Genomic DNA, 15483 nt, shown 5'->3' with positions numbered 1-15483 from the left:
GCTCTCCTTACGGGGCGCACTCCCTGTGCGTGGGGCTCCCCTACGCGGGAGCACCCCTGCGTGGCAGGGCACTCCTTGCGCTCATCAGCACTGTGCATGGGCCAGCTCCACACGGGTCAAGGGAGCCCAGGGTTTGAACCGCGGGCCTCCCAGGTGGTAGGCGGACACCCTAACCACTGGGCCAAGTCCGCTTCCCTAGGTCTTCTTATTGTCTTTCCTATGTGTCTTTTGTTGCGTCATCTTGCTGCACTAGCTCCTCCCGTCGGGGGCTGGCTCTCCTGCGCAGGCTGACGTTCCTGCATGGGCTGGCACTCAGGCATGGGCCAGCTGCCCCTCACTAGGAGGCCCTGGGCACTGAACCCTGGACCTCCTGTGTGGCAGATGGGAGTCCAAATGGTTGAACCACATCCATTTCCCAGCTGTTGGGATTTTGGTTGGTATTGCATTGAATCTATAAATCAGTTTGGCTAACTTTATTAATATCAGTAATCATGAATTTTAATTTTCATATCCGATTTACCAGCCTTTTGTACAGTCACATCTTGTTTAAGAAATCCTTTCTTACTCTGATTTTTAAAATATATATTCTAGTATATTTTCTTCTAAACTTAAAATTTTGCTTTCCATGCTTAGATTTTAAATTCATTTGGAACTTTTTAAAAAAGCACACTAGGTCTTAGCCTGGTTACACATTAAAATCTCATGAGGAGCTTTTAAAAAAATACTGATGCTTAGGCCTCAGAACAGACCAATAAAATAAATATATCTTGCATGGTTATGTCTATGAAGTGTTTTTGGAAGTACCAGGGATTGAATCCAGGACCTAGTAGGTGGGAAACAGGCACTCAATCACTGAGCTATATCTGTTCCCCAGTGAGGGCTGGTCTTTATGTTTGCTTGCTTTTTGGAGGTACTGGGGATTGAACCCAGAACCCTCGTACATGGGAAGCAGTCGCTCAACCACTTGAGCTATATCTGTTCCCTGCAGGTGACTTTTATGTATAGCCAAGGTAAGGTTGAGAACCGCTTGGCCTTGTAAAATGGAACTGATTTTATTTTTCCCAGAAGACTAGCCAATTTACCCAGCACCAGTTATTGAATAGTCACACTTCTCCCACTGACTTGTTGCTTTAAGGTAATCTTTTTTTTTTTCACTTTTGTTGAGATCTAATTTCACATACCTTAAAATTCACCATGTAAAGTATATAACTCAGTGATTTTTAGTATATTTAGAATTGTGTAACCATCCCCACAATCTAATTTTTTAAACAAATCACTTTTATTGATACTTTTTAATAGAGCATACAATCCATCCAGAGTGTACAATCATTGGTATTTGGTGTAATCACATAGTTGTGCATTTACCACTTCAGTCATTATTAGAACATTTTCATTATTCCAATAATAGGAATAGTAAAAAACAGACAAGCATTAATAACCTCTCCATTTCTCTGTGCTTCCCCTGCTATACATAGCCGCTATTCTGTTTCTTTTCCTAGTTTATTTGTATTTATAGTTTGTATAGTTAGAGTCAAGCAATATGTAGTACCTTGTGTCTAGTTTCTTTCCCTTAGTATATTTCCTTTTATTTATTTATTTACCCTTACTGGAAGATTATTAATATATTGCTATAATACTACTGTACATAGTTTGCTTTGGTTGTATTTTTGTCCGATATGAACATCTTGTAACATTAACATACCCAGTTTCAAAGAAACTGAAAATTACCCATATTCATGTTTCACATGACGTTTCATTATGCTGTACAGTCCTATGTTGGATTTTTTAGCTTTCCTTCTAGTAATATACATGACTTTAGACTTTTCAACCACTTTCATAACCATATAATAGCACTGCTAGTTTATAAACACTATGATGAGCTTTTTTCTATTCATTTCCAAAGATTAACAACCTTTTTACCAGTTCTGCCAGATTAACCCTCTGCTTTCCATTCTTTAACCTAATTCTCTTTTCTGATGATCTATATTCTAGTTATTAAATCCATGAGTTTACACAATATATGTTTAGTCATAATAGCACAGTCATACAGTATTTGTCCTTTTGTGTCTGGCTTGCTTCAGTCAACATAATGTCCTCCAGGTTCATCCATGTTGTCATATACTTCACGACTTCATTTCTCCTTCATTTGCATAATATTCAATCGTATATATACACCACAGTTTGTTTATCCATTCATAGGTTGATGGACACCTAAGTTGTTTCCATCTTTTGGCAATCATGAATAATGCTGCTATGAATATTGGTGTGCAAATGTCTGTTGTGTCACTGCACACAGTTCTTTTGGGTATACACCCAGTAGTGGTACTATTGGGTCACATGGTAAATCTATATTCAACTTTCTTAGGAATTGCCAAACAGTCCTCCAAAGTGGCTGTACCATTCTATATTCCCATCAGCAGTGAATAAGTATTCCTATCTCTCTATATGTTCTCCATCACTTGTAGTTTTCTGTGTTGTTAATAGTCACCATTCTAATAGGTGTGAAATGATATCTCATTGTAACTTTGATTTGCATTCCCCTAATTGCTAGTGATGTTGAACATTTTTTCATATGTTTTTTCACCACTTGTATTTCTTCTTTGGACAAATGTCTATTCAAGTCTTTTCCCCATTTCTTAATTGGGTTGTTTTTTAATTGTTGAGTTGTCGCATCTCTTTATATGTCAAAAATATGTGATTTCCAATATTTTCCCCCATTGAGCCAGCTGCTGCCTTTCCATCTTTTTGACATAGCCCTTTAAGGTACAAAAGGGTCTAATTTTGAGGAAGTCTCATGTATATATTTTTCTTTTGTTGCTCATGCTTTGGGTATAAGATCCAAGAAACTACCACCTACCACAAGATGAAGATGTTTCCCTACATTTTCTTCTTATGTTTCCCTACATTTTCTTCTTATAGTTTATGGTCCTGGCTTTTAAATTTAGAGTTGATTCTGATATGGGAGTGAGATAAGAGTCTTCTTTCATTCCTTTTGCTATGGTATTCCAGTTCTCCCAGCACCATTTGTTGAAGAGACTGTTTTGTCCTGGTAACATGGACTTGGTAGGTTTGTCAAAAACCAGTTGACCATAGAGGTGAGGGCTTATTTCTGGATTCTCAGTTCCACTCCACTGATCATTGTGGCTATCTTTATAGCAATACCATGCTGCTTTGACCACTCTAGCTTTGTAATATGTTTCAAGGTCAGGCAGTGAGTGTCCTCCCACATCGTTCTTCTTTTTTAGAATGCTTTTGGCTATTTGAGTGCACTTACCCTTCAAAATAAGTTTGGTAATTGCCTTTTCTATTTCTGTAAAGTAGACTGTTGGAATTTTGATTGGTATTGCGTTGAATTTATAAGTCAATTTGGGTGGGATTGACATCTGCCTGATATTTAGTTTTCCTAACCATGAACATGGATTGTCTTTCCATTTGTTTAGGTCTTTTAAATTTTCTTTTAGCATTGTTTTGTAGTTTTCTGACTATATGTCTTGTATTTATTTGGTTAAATTGATTCCTTGGTATTTGAGTGTTTTTGTTGCTATTGTAAATGGAATTTTTTTTTTTTTACCCAATTTCCTCCTCAGATTGTTCAATACTAGTGTACAGAAACATTTCTGATTTTTTATGTGCTGATCTTGTATCTTGTCACTTTGTTGAACTCCTTTATTAGGTCAGGTAGCTTTGTTGTAGACTTTTCAGAATTTTCTAAATATAGAATATAGGATCATGTCATCTGCATATTGTGAGAGTTTTACTTCCTCTTTTCCTTTTTGGATACCTTTTATTATTTTCTTTTCTTGTCTAATTGTTTTGGCTAGAACTTCTAGCACAATATTGAGTAACAGTGATGGCAGTGGGCATCCTTGTCTTGTTTCCCATCTCAGAGGGAAAGCTTTCAACCTTTCCCCATTGAGTACGATGTTAGCAGTGGGTTTTTTATATATGCCCTTTATCATATTGAGGAATTTTCCTTCTATTCCTCTCTTTCAAAGTGATTTTATCAAGAAAGGATGCTGGGTTTTGTTGAGCAAGATGATCATGACTCACAATCAATTTTTTTTTTTGAAGGTACCAGGGACTGAACCCAGGACCTCATGCATGGGAAGCAGACACTTAACCCCTGAGCTACATCCACTTCCCAATGGGAGTTGCGTTTTTTCTTTGTTTTTAGGAGGTACCAGGGATGGAACCTGGGACCTCATAAACTGGAATCAGGCCTCAATCACTTAAGCTATGTCCACTCCCCCACAGTCTAATTTTAAAACTTTTTTTTATCACTTCAGAGAGAAATCCTGTACCCATTTACAGACATTCACCATTTGCCTCACCCTCAGTGCTAGGCAACCACTCATATACTTTGACTCTGAATTTACCTGTTTTAGACATTCTGCATTCATGGATTCTTATATTATGAAGTCTTTGTGACTGATTTCTTTTGCACAGCATGTTTTCAAGGTTCATCTACATTGCTGCTTATATCAAAAGTCCTTTTTTATTGCCCAATAATATTCCATTTGTTGGAATGGAACATTTTGTTATTATTTTTTTTGTCGGATGATGGTCATTTGGCTTGTTTCTACTTTTGGCTGCTCTGAACATTGGTGTACAAGTTTTTGTGCAGATACAGGTTTTCAGTTCTCTTGGGTATATACGAAGGAGTAGAATTTCTAGTTGTTTGGTAAGTCTGTGTTTAACCTTTTGAGGAACTGTCAAACTGTTTTCCAAGGCAGCTGTACCATTTTACTTTCCGAGCAGCAATGTGGGAGGGTAATTGTCCACTTTTTCTTACTTTAGCCATCCTAGTGGGTATGAAGTAGTATTTTGTCGTGGTATTCATTTGTGTTTCCCTCATGACTAATGATGCTGAGCATCTTTGCATGTGTATGTTGGCCGTTTGTATATCTTCTTTGGAGAGTGTCTATTCAAATCATTTACCCATTTTTTGATTGGGTTATTTGTCTTTTTACTGTTGGTTGTAGTAGTTTTTTTAATATATTTTGGTATAAGGTCCTTGGCAAATATATGATTTGCAAAAATTTTTTTCCCATTCTGTGGGTCGTATTCAGTTTCTTGATAGTTTCCCTTGAAACATGAAGATTTTTATTTTGACAGTTCAGTCAAATTTTTGTCTTTTATTCTTTGTACTTTTGGTTTCATATCTAAGAAACTATTGTTATGGTTTTCGTTTATTACTATTTTTTAAAAAGAGTTTTTTAGTTGTAGCTATTATGTATAGGTCTATGACCCATTTTGAGTTTTTTTTTTTTTAAGGAGGTACAGGGGATTGAACCCAGGACCTCATACATGGGAAGCAGGCACTCAACCAGTGAGCTACATCCGCTCCTCTCGAATTAATTTTTGTGCATGGTTTGAGACTTTATCCTTTTGTATGCAGATATCTCGCCTGAGTATCATGTGTTGAAAGACTATTCTTTCCCCAATAACTTGTTTTAGCACCCTTGTTGAAAATCTATTGACTATAAATATATAGGTTTATTTCTGGACTTTCAATTCTGTTCCATTGGTCTATATGTTTATTGTATGCCAGCACCATACAGTTGTGACTAATGTAGCTGTGTAGTAAGTTTTGATGTCAGGAGGTATGATTCTTTCAACTTTGTTCCTTTTTTAAAATAATAATATATTTTTAATTTATTTTTAAAATATACATAGATCATACAAAATGTTGCATTAAAAATATAGGAGGTTCCCTTATACCCCACTCCCCAAACCCCTTATTTTTCCCACATCAACAACTTCTTTCATTAGTGTAGTACATTCATTGCATTTGATGAATACATTTTGAAGCACTGCTACACAGCATGGATTTTAGTTTACATAGTAGTTTACATACTCTCCCAGTCCATTTAGTGGGTTATGGCAGGATATATCATGTCCTACATCTGTCTCTGCAATATCATTCCAGCTTTGTTCTTTTTCAACATGTTTTTGGCTCTTCTGGTTTCTTATATTTCTAAATGAATTTTAATATCAGCTTGTCACTTTTTGCAAAAAAACCAGTTGGGATTTTGGTAGGGATTGTGTTGAATCTGTAGATTATGTTGGGAAGTATCATATTGAGACTATTAAGTCTTCCTATCCATTAACATGGAATATCTTACCATTTATTTAGTCTTTAATTTCTTTCAACAATATTTTTACAGTTTTCATTGTACAAGTCTTATATACAAGTCTTATGCTTACTTTATTAAATTTATTCCCAAGTATTTTTTTTACTGCTGTTATAAATGATGTTTTCTTAATTTCATTTTCAGATTGCTTATTGCAAGTGTATAAAATAACAATTGTTTTTTGTATATTGATCTTATATCCTGCCACATTGTTGGACTCTATTAGTTCTAATTGTTTTTTCTGTGGATTCTTTAGGGTTTTCTATACACAAATTCATGCCACCTATGGATAGAGATAATTTTACTTCTTACTTTTCATTTTGGTTTTCTTTTCTTTTTCCTGCCTAATTGACCTGGCTGGAACCTCCAATACAATGTTGAATAGAAATGGCACGAGTGAACATTCTTTTCTTGTTCCGGATCTTAGGGTGAAAGCATTCAATCTTTCTCCATTAAGTATAATATAGGGGAAGTGGATGTGGCTCAAGCAATTGGGCTTCCACCTACCACATGGGAGGTCCCAGGCCTGGTTCCCAGTGCCTCCTGGGGAAGGTGAGCTGGTGCAGCAAGAGGACGCATCAAAAGAGACACAAAGAGAAAGACAATGAGAGACATAACAAACCAGGGAGCTGAGGTAGCTCAGGTGGTTGAGCACCTCTCTTCCACATGGAGGTCCTGGATTCAGTTCCCAGTGCCTCCTAAAGAGAAGACGAGCAGATACAGAGAGCACAAAGCAAATGGACACAGAAAACAGACAGTGACTGCAAACAATGAATCAAATGGACACAGAAAGCAGACAGTGATCGCAAACAATGAGGGGCGGAGTTTATAAATAAATCTTAAAAAAAAAACAACCTACGATACAGCTGTGGGTTTTATAGATACCCTGCTTTATCTTCTTCACACATCTGTCACTATCTAAAACAGTGTATTATTTATTTGTTTATTTTTTATGGTTTCTTCGCTCACTGGAATATAAGCTTTGTGAGAGCAAGGATTTACTTTATTCCCTGCTATGTCTTCAGCCCCTGGCATAAGAGATACTATATAATTTTTTTTTTTGGAGGTCCCAGACCGGGTATTGAGCCTGGGGCCTTGTTTGTGGGAAGCTGGCGCTCAACCACTGAGCCACAGGGCTTCCCTGAGTTGGTTTTTTTTTTTTTTTTTTCATTTGTTTGCTTGGGGTTTTTTTGTTTTTAGGAGATAACGAGGGATGGAACCCGGGACTTCCCATGTGGGAAAGCAGGTGCTCAACCACTTGAGGTACACCCACTACCCAATCAATAATATTAAAAATCAATTTTATTGAAACATATTCATAAACCGTATACTGTCAATAAGTACGAGTGAGTTTGAGTATCCTTCCTTCAGGCAGGATTTCGTCTCAGCCTTGATTCTGTTGCTTTCAGCTGGACTAGGTTTGACCACGCAGCAGAGAGGGGGTGAACAGGATGACTATTCCCAGTCCTTTTACCGTGCCTTCACTAGGGCGCCTTTATCTCCCGTCACAAGTGCCTAGGAAATCACCACCTGTCCTGTGCGATGCAGCTTTCTTCAGGCACCTGTTTGCACAGCTGCCAAAATTAGTAGGTGGGATTTAAGTGTCTGGAGCTCTGGGGAAGAAGTGGCACAAAAAGCCTGGAAGACTTAGTCCTTACCTTTCGGAGGGCATAACTGGTTAAGGCGACAGCACTCACCGGAAACATTGAGTTTCTCCTCCCTGGGCAGCTCTGCGGATTAATGCCTGCAGCTGTGAGAGTGTGCGGGTGGACAGGGGCAGCCTGTGTCCTTGTCACTACGTCATCTCTTGCTGGTCACACAAGCGATTTCTGCCGATCTCTTCAGGCAAATTTTGAATTTCTAGGTGACTCCGTTTTGGAGTTGGAACTGGTGAGCCAACTGTTGCTTGCAGAAGGGCAAAAACTACCTGAGGCATTCCCATGAAGGGGCTGAGGGAATGGCTCCTTTCCGTTCCATCTTAGGCTCCATCTGTTGGTCACCATGGGAAGACACGCATGCTGGCAAACTCTGGCTTTTCCACTTACCTAGCCTTGGGTGAGTGAGCCAACAGCTCTGTATCATAGGGTGCTTGCGAGTTTATGTTAGAGTGCGTGGTATCCCCTAATAAATGTTAGCTGATATTATTCCAGCTCAGCATCTTGGGAGCCACTTGTGCCTCAGTTACCTAATCTGTAAAACAGGGATAATAATATCTGATGTTTACCTGCCCCTCCCCTCTGCCTCTGGCTGTTGAGAGGTCAAACTGGTTAATATCCTCAGGCTTTGAGGGCCTGGGAGGGGGAGGTGCCTCATAAATAGCAGTATTGTTGGGTTGGTGAAAGATCTGGCTTTGTTCTTGGGTCTTCAGTATTTAGCTTCCGGAGTGTTTAATTGCTGGAGTGTTTAATTGCTGGAGATACTCACAGGTACACAGCACCTGTGGCAGGTTCACGGCACCGGTGGCGCTCACCTGCTAGGGTGGGGGGTGGTTGGCTGTGGCTCGGTTCCTCACCCAGCCGGGATTGCTTGAGTTGGTGGCATTTCTTGTGTTAGGGGCCCACCAGGATTCAGGAATGAGAGAAATGCAGAAAGTATGACCCACACGCGCAACTGGTTCTGAATAGGACGCTTATTGAGAGGTCTTGCGGGAGGCGGCTGGCGCTTTAATTCCCGAGGCTGTTGGTGGCAGCTTGCTACTTGCCCCAAGTCTGTTAACTGCTCGGCTGCCAGTGTTCCAGGGAGAATGCAGCTTCCCAGTCTGACGTGGCCCCCTTGGTGCTTGGATGGGAGCCCTTTTGAGAAAAGCGGTAAGTTCCCGGCGGGGCCCGGGGCAGGGGGTGCGAGTGGGGCATGGCCACCGTGGCTGTTTCAACTGTGAGCTGCCGAACCCTGCTGGCTTGTTCTACTGGCACCTCCCACTCCCTCAAAAGAGAAAAAAAAAAGAGAAAACAACCTGGCCAGCCACAGGCTTTGGGGCAAAAGGTTCTGCCTGAGAGGTTTAGGGAGAGCACCCTAACGGGGACAGGTATAGGGGGCTCCTTCTCTTTTATCCTTCCCCCGGCTTCTTCTGGTGAACTTGGGCATTGTGTCTGGGTAAGTAGCGAGGAAATCCTGTGTTGCTCTTGGGAGGTGACTGCAAATGGTCCACCCGTGGCTTTTGGAGGATCTTCTGATCTCTGAACCTTCGGAGTTGGGTGGTTAGAGAACTGAGCCGGTGCTGGAGGGGCCTGCGCGCGCACACACGCACTGGAATAAGCAGAGTTAATCTCCCGCTTCTTCCTGAAGTTTCCTTTTCCCAGCATCCACAGAGGGTGGTTGTTTTGGAAAAAAATAAAGTGGCAGCAGTAGAGCAGGTGAAGGAAGGTCCTCCCTAAAACTATCCTTCCGCCTACGTGACTTTGGGCTGCTCAGCCAGGCTGGATATGGGAGATGGGCGGTCAGGGGGCAGGTGGCCGCACTGACTTGGTCATTTCCTTCAGGGCGTGGGGCTGTGTCGCTCGGGCCGTGTCACTCCGCACGGTGTGTAGGCCCTTGCCCCAGAGTCTGGAGTTTAGTGACATCTGTCCCTTCCTTTTCAGAATTCTGGTCAGGACCAGGAGAAGAAAAAACTCTTGTCCTCCTACCTGGGAACTGGTTGGATGAGTTTCTGAGGCCTCCCTGGTTGGGGCCCCTTAGAAGGGAAAGCAAGGGACATGGGGGGTGGCGGTAGGTGCTTTGGGGAGCAGAGGGGCCCTTCTGGGCTCTGTGGGATAGGGATCCCTGGGGGAGGAGTATGAGGCCTGCTGCCTTTGAGAATTGACCCTGTTGTAGGGTGTGAGTCCATAAGGTCTGCCCTGGAAAATCCACTTTCCTGACTTCCCTGAGCCAGGTGCCAGGCCCAAGGTCAGCCCAGAGTGAAGGGGGTTCTTCCCTTGCTGGGTCCCAGAGGGTGGGACGTCCCAGAAGGCCATGTGGCTTCACCCCTGGAGCAGTTCAGGAAGGGCTGCTGCTCACCTTTATGTACCCTTCTGGGCCTGGTATGCTTGTGCTTGGACATGGGGGAGGGAGTTCTGTCCTGGAGAGCTGTCTCACCTGGTGCTCAGCCCAGAGGCCCAGCCCACCCCTCCGAGCAGAACCCTCCATCCCATCCTGGGTGCCAGGACATTGTGTGGCGATGTCTAAGGGACTGCCAAGCCCAGGGCCCCACGTGTCCCAGGTCTACCCCCAACCCTTCAACCAGAGCCATTCCTCCTTATCAGTTTTGTATGTTTTGTAAAAAGGTTTCATTTGGCAAAGGGTTTTGTGCTAAGGAAATTGGATCCCCTCTTTTCACAAGGTCATACTGGGGATTCCTTCCTGCAGACTAGATGGATTCCCTTCCCCAGAAAGGTGGGTTCACTTGTCCCCTCCCAGAAAGGTAGAAAGGAGGCGTTCCAGTGCTGGGGGTGGAGGTGGGAGATCTAGTCCCAACCTCCTGCGACCCTACTCCTGTCTCCCCCCAACCCCAATTCTGATATGCTTAGGGAGGGAAAGTAAGAATTTGGGTAAGAAGAAAGAATTCCTCAAGGGATAAGATGTACCTTGACCTCTGCCCTAGCCCCTGAGAGCTACAGGCCTGGAATCCCAGTGGGAGACGCCCTTCTGTTTAAGACCTGGCCTTGGCTTTCTAGAGTGCTGTGAAGGTGTCTCTTCTGCTTTCTGAGGCATTTAAATCCTCAGCTCTAATTTACCAGAGTAGCTTCCCGCCTTCAAGTTCATTTTGGGTTTTGTTTCTTCCTCCTTCGCCTAGTTTGCAGTAGGTCTCCTTCCTGGCACTTGCTACCTTGGCCTCCCTCTCTCCCTCTTGAAGCACCTTCTTGGGCCTCTGATTTCTTCTTGAACAGTCCATGGCCACATGGACACCTGTGACCACAGTCCCCATCACGCTTTGTCCCTTTTTAGGCACATTCTCACACCTGGTCTCGTAGAGCCCCATGCCGTGTGTCTCGGTAGTTGTTCTTCCAAGCCTGGCGCAGATGGGCCCTTTCCCCTGAAGCCATTGCTGATTCCTTCACAGTGTGGCCTCCTCCAGCCTTGGGTGTTATGGGCCTTTTCGGGCCTCATTTTCCCCAGATGCTGTCCCCTTTGCATCAGATGTCCTCTTCTCTCTACTGGGTAAAAACTGTACTTATCATTCAGGACTCAGCTAAAATATCACCCATGTCTTACTCATCTCAGTATCCCTAGGGCCTAGCATCATGCTAAAAAACATTGAATAAATTCCCAAACTGGAGGTAATCTTTGAATCCATGACACACTTCTTACCTCCTTTTGTTACTGATGTCCTTGTCTTAATTCTCCTGATAGAATATAAGCTCTCAGGTCATCTTTCTGTCTCCAGTAAGATTGCCACAATGCCTGTATACAAAGTAGTGCTTGATAAATACTTCTCAAATGAGTTCTGAAGCTCACAACTTAGGATGGACAAGTGATGTCCCCAAAAGAGAGAGTAGAAACCGAGCACAAAAGCTCACTGACTTGCTCCGTATCTTCTGGCTAGTTAGGAGCAGAGGTAGGGCCAGGTTTGAGCGGTGCTGGCTGAAGACTTTGGTCTCTTTCCTATACATTCTGCTGTTTTCCCCTGTTTGCTGTTCCCTGTGACTCAGGGAATGGGGGAACTCCAGGGCCTTTCCCAAGGCCTTGCTCCTCTGTCTTAGGTCCTGGGTCTGCCAGAGGCCCACCTGAGGCTAGATATTGTTTTTTTGTGTGTGTTTTCTTGTTGTTTTAGGAGATGCCGGAGATTGAACCCAGGACCTTGTACCTGGGAAGCAGGCATTCAACCACGCGAACTGCATTTGCTCCCTGATATTGTCCTCCACCCCATGGTTCCTTTGTCTGTTTGCTTGTTGTTTGTGCTCATTGTCTGCCCTTTGGTTTTGTTTGTTATCTGTTCTTCTCTGGAGCAGAACCCGGGACCTGCCATGTGGGAGGCCTGTACTCAACTGCTTGAGCCACATCCGCTCTCTGATAATGGTTTTGTTTTTTGTTTTTTCTTTAAAAAGATTTATTTTTTATTTATTTCTCTCCTCTTCCCCTCCTTCTCCCCACCAAGTTGTCTGCTCTTTGTGTCCGTTCCCTGTGTGTTCTTCTGTGTCTGCTTGTATTCTTGTCAGCGGCACCCAGAATCTGTGTCTCTTTTTGTTGCATCATCTTGCTACATCAACTCTGTGTGTGCGGTGCGGTTCCTGGGCAGGCTGTACTTTTTTCACACAGGGCGGCTCTCCTTAATGGGGCACACTCCTTGCGCGTGGAGCTCGCCTATGCAGGGGACACCCCTGCGTGGCATGGCACTCCTTGTGCGCATCAGCACTGCATGTGGGCCAGCTCACACATGGGTCAGGAAGCCCTGGATTTGAACTGTGGACCTCTCATGTGCTAGGCAGAGATGCTCTATCCATTGAGCCAAATCCGCTTCTCTGATATTGGTTTTGTGTGTGTGTGTGTGTGTGTTTTTTAAGCTCAAGGGCCAGTGCAAGGGAGGTTTTTATTGGCCACTTATTTATGCTTTTCATACCTCAAGTTGCCTTAAATTCTATACCTTGGCGCTGTTCCTCTCCAGCTCCTAGAGGTACTTGCTGTTCCCACCATGGAATCCTGAGGAATGTGCCCTGCCTGCTATAGCAGTGGGACTCTGACTCGTTTATACTTCATTTTCTGGACTGATCTTCTGTTGGGTATAGGCAATAGGCTGTTGTTCCTTTCCAGTTGAATTGCTTGTAAGATTGTCGTTCTAATCGATATTAGGATCATAGATGACGGATAAACAAGATTGGGGAGGGTTAGGCCATGCTAGTTCACCAAGTTTAATATGTACCTTTATTACTAATTTGAGATGTGGGTCAAAAACCATCGGCACAACTAGAAAAATCTCTGCCCTGGTGCTTATGAAATGAGTAAGTGATTCATCTACTATCACCACCATCATCATTACTGTTTGTTTATGGTGGGCTTATTGTATATCAGATGTACAAATTGCATTGCTTGTAACGTCTCAATCCTGGAGACAACCCCATGAGGTTGGTACTATTATTGTGCCCATTTTGCAGATGCGTTACTTGTAGCTTGGTGAGGAAGTCACTTGCCCAAGGCCATGCAGCAACAGTCAGTCAAGTAGAGGAGCTGGGATTCAATTTGGGTCTGCCCCACTCCAAGCCTTCAGTGCATTTAAGCTCCGTGCTTGGTGGACTCCCTTGTACACACTTCCTCATATCCTCTCCTCCTCTGCTGAAAACTCAGAGGGGCCTGATGGGGGCCCCTTGGCTCCTGCTTGGGATGATTTCTAGCCTGTCTTTCTTTAGCTGCTCCATCTTCCAGGAGCCCTGTTTCTGGCCACCTGAGGGGTATAGCCACGACATGGGCAGGACAGAAAGGTGGTGAGCTGTGCATTCCAGAGCCCATTCACGCTGGGCCTGGAGTTCCTGACATTTCTTGGTTAGTGACAAGTTGTGCTGGGAGCCAAATTAGCCTCTCCTGGCTGTGAGAATAGCGGTTTTGTTATCAACAGTAATCACCTTCAGTCGGCTTTAATGTGCCTGGATGTGAAACCTCCTGGTGACTGCTTTTCCTGGGGTATTTGTAGGGGGGTGCCTTATGGCAGTCCCTTCTCAGACTTGGCCACCTTCTCCGTCCTCCCCAGCCTTTTGTGGCTGGTTACTTAATGTGTGGCATGACAGTGATGTCTATGCTTTAGCTGCACTGGCCAGGTCATGTGGGATGGGACTGATGAGGTGAATGAGCAGTCACTGCCCCTGAGTGCTTCTTGACTAGTTGGAAACTCTCTGGCAGTGACTAATGTGGCATTTCATAAGTCTAAGAGGAACTGGCTTCAGCATTGACCTTGCCCACTGTTTATCTCCCCTCGTTTTGGGAGTGGTAAGAGGCCTTCCTGGGTGCAGTCCCATAGTCCGTCCACTGCGCACCTAATGTGTGCATTGCCCTCTGGGGGTGAGGGACAGAAGAGGGAAAGAAGGCCCAGCCCGTCGGGTTTTACGGTCTAGTCCAGGAGAAAATACGGATTCCCCATGGATCGGTGCTTTAAGTGCACTTAGGATCATTAGAGTTCAAAGAAGTGTGTGTGTGTTATCGTATAGTTCTGGAGGTCAGAAGTATGAAATGGTTTCAGTGGGCTGAAATCAAGGTGTCGGCAGGGCTGCATTCCGTCTGGAGGCTGGAGGGGAGAATCTCCTGTCTTGCTCTTTCCAGCTTCCAGAGGCCACCTCCGTTTGTTGGCTTGTGACCTCTTCCATTTTCAATGCCAGCAATCACATCACTCTTGCCTCTGCTTCCATCATCACGCCTGCTCAGGCTCTGAACCCACCTCAAGGTCCTTGATCACATCTGCAGTCTCTCTTGCCGTATAAGGTTACGTTCACAGGGTCCAGCGATTAGGACCTGGATTCTGAGGGGGTGGGGTGAAGTCATTATCTAGCCTGCAGCAGTGTGTTGGGAGAGGTTGGGAATGGTTGAGGAGGCCTTTCTGGACGAGGTGATTGGCTGCATTTTAAAGGGAGAGGGTCTAGAGAAACAGTCCAGGTTGTGGGGTGCCGGGGTCAGTGCAGAGTGGGCAGGCTGTGCTTCTTCTGAAATGAGTTGCCAGGGACTTTCTTTCCGAGGCCAGATGGAAGGAGTTTTCTGGACTTCAGTTTGTAGGCCCAGACTTTCCTTACCCCAGAATTCAGGTGTGGGGTGTGTGTGTTGCCATAACAACCACAGTCCCTTTCCTTCCCAGTAGCTGTGGTCCTGCTGTGGCTCCCCAGCCAAACTGGTGGCCTTTGGTGGCCCTTGTTACTCTTGAGGGAGGTAGGAAAATGAATCCACACGTCACCTTTAGTGCTTCCCAGCCAGCTGGGCTGGGTTTGGGTGGCCCAGAAACGCTGGTCACACTGTTTCGCACAGCCTCTGCTGGCAGTCACGTTGCTCACAGTGAACACAAGGTCGCTTCCCCTGGGAGCCTTCCCTTGTCTTTTCTTAGGGTGCTCAGGACCTTTGGATCTCCAGGGAGAGATGGGAGAGGTCAGAGTGAAGAAACTGCTCAGGGTAAGGGATGAGAGCGCTCCAAGAGAGAGTGTGAGGACGAAATAAACAGGCAGGGGCTGGGCCCCAGGGACCGAGTTTGGGGAGCAGTGTGGTGTGGGGTGCTGTTGAGCTGTGGGTGAAAGAACAGCCGAGTGCTTTCAGGGTCTCAGTTGGAATCTCCGTAGTTCACACTCCTCCTCCACCCTCTTGGTCTGGGAAAATTGTCCCCTTTTTCTAATGCTTCCTCCTGGTACCCTTTCTAAGGAGATTCTGGATGTGGAGTCGGTGGGGGAGGGGGCATTGTTCAGGGAAAGTC

The 15483-nt window shown here is 44.4% G+C and overlaps 1 protein-coding gene across 12 annotated transcripts in view; it reads left to right on the top strand.

Annotated features, from left to right (window-relative positions):
• PLEKHG3 (pleckstrin homology and RhoGEF domain containing G3) overlaps positions 1 to 15483 on the top strand; it is a 45929-nt gene that overhangs the window by 11241 nt on the left and 19205 nt on the right. For 6 of the 12 annotated variants that reach the window (XM_071213880.1, XM_071213877.1, XM_071213875.1 and 3 more), the window contains exon 1: positions 8950 to 9227. The exons of 3 other annotated variants lie outside the window; for them this stretch is intronic. In XM_071213880.1, the coding sequence (XP_071069981.1) occupies positions 8985 to 9227 (243 nt within the window). In that variant the 5' untranslated portion in view covers positions 8950 to 8984. 3 more of the 12 variants (XM_004477275.5, XM_023584310.3, XM_012519176.4) reach the window with 2 other exon arrangements.

Source organism: Dasypus novemcinctus, chromosome 3 (assembly GCF_030445035.2).
Source record: "Dasypus novemcinctus isolate mDasNov1 chromosome 3, mDasNov1.1.hap2, whole genome shotgun sequence".
Taxonomy (NCBI): domain Eukaryota; kingdom Metazoa; phylum Chordata; class Mammalia; order Cingulata; family Dasypodidae; genus Dasypus; species Dasypus novemcinctus.
This window is presented reverse-complemented; position numbering and strand designations above follow the sequence as displayed.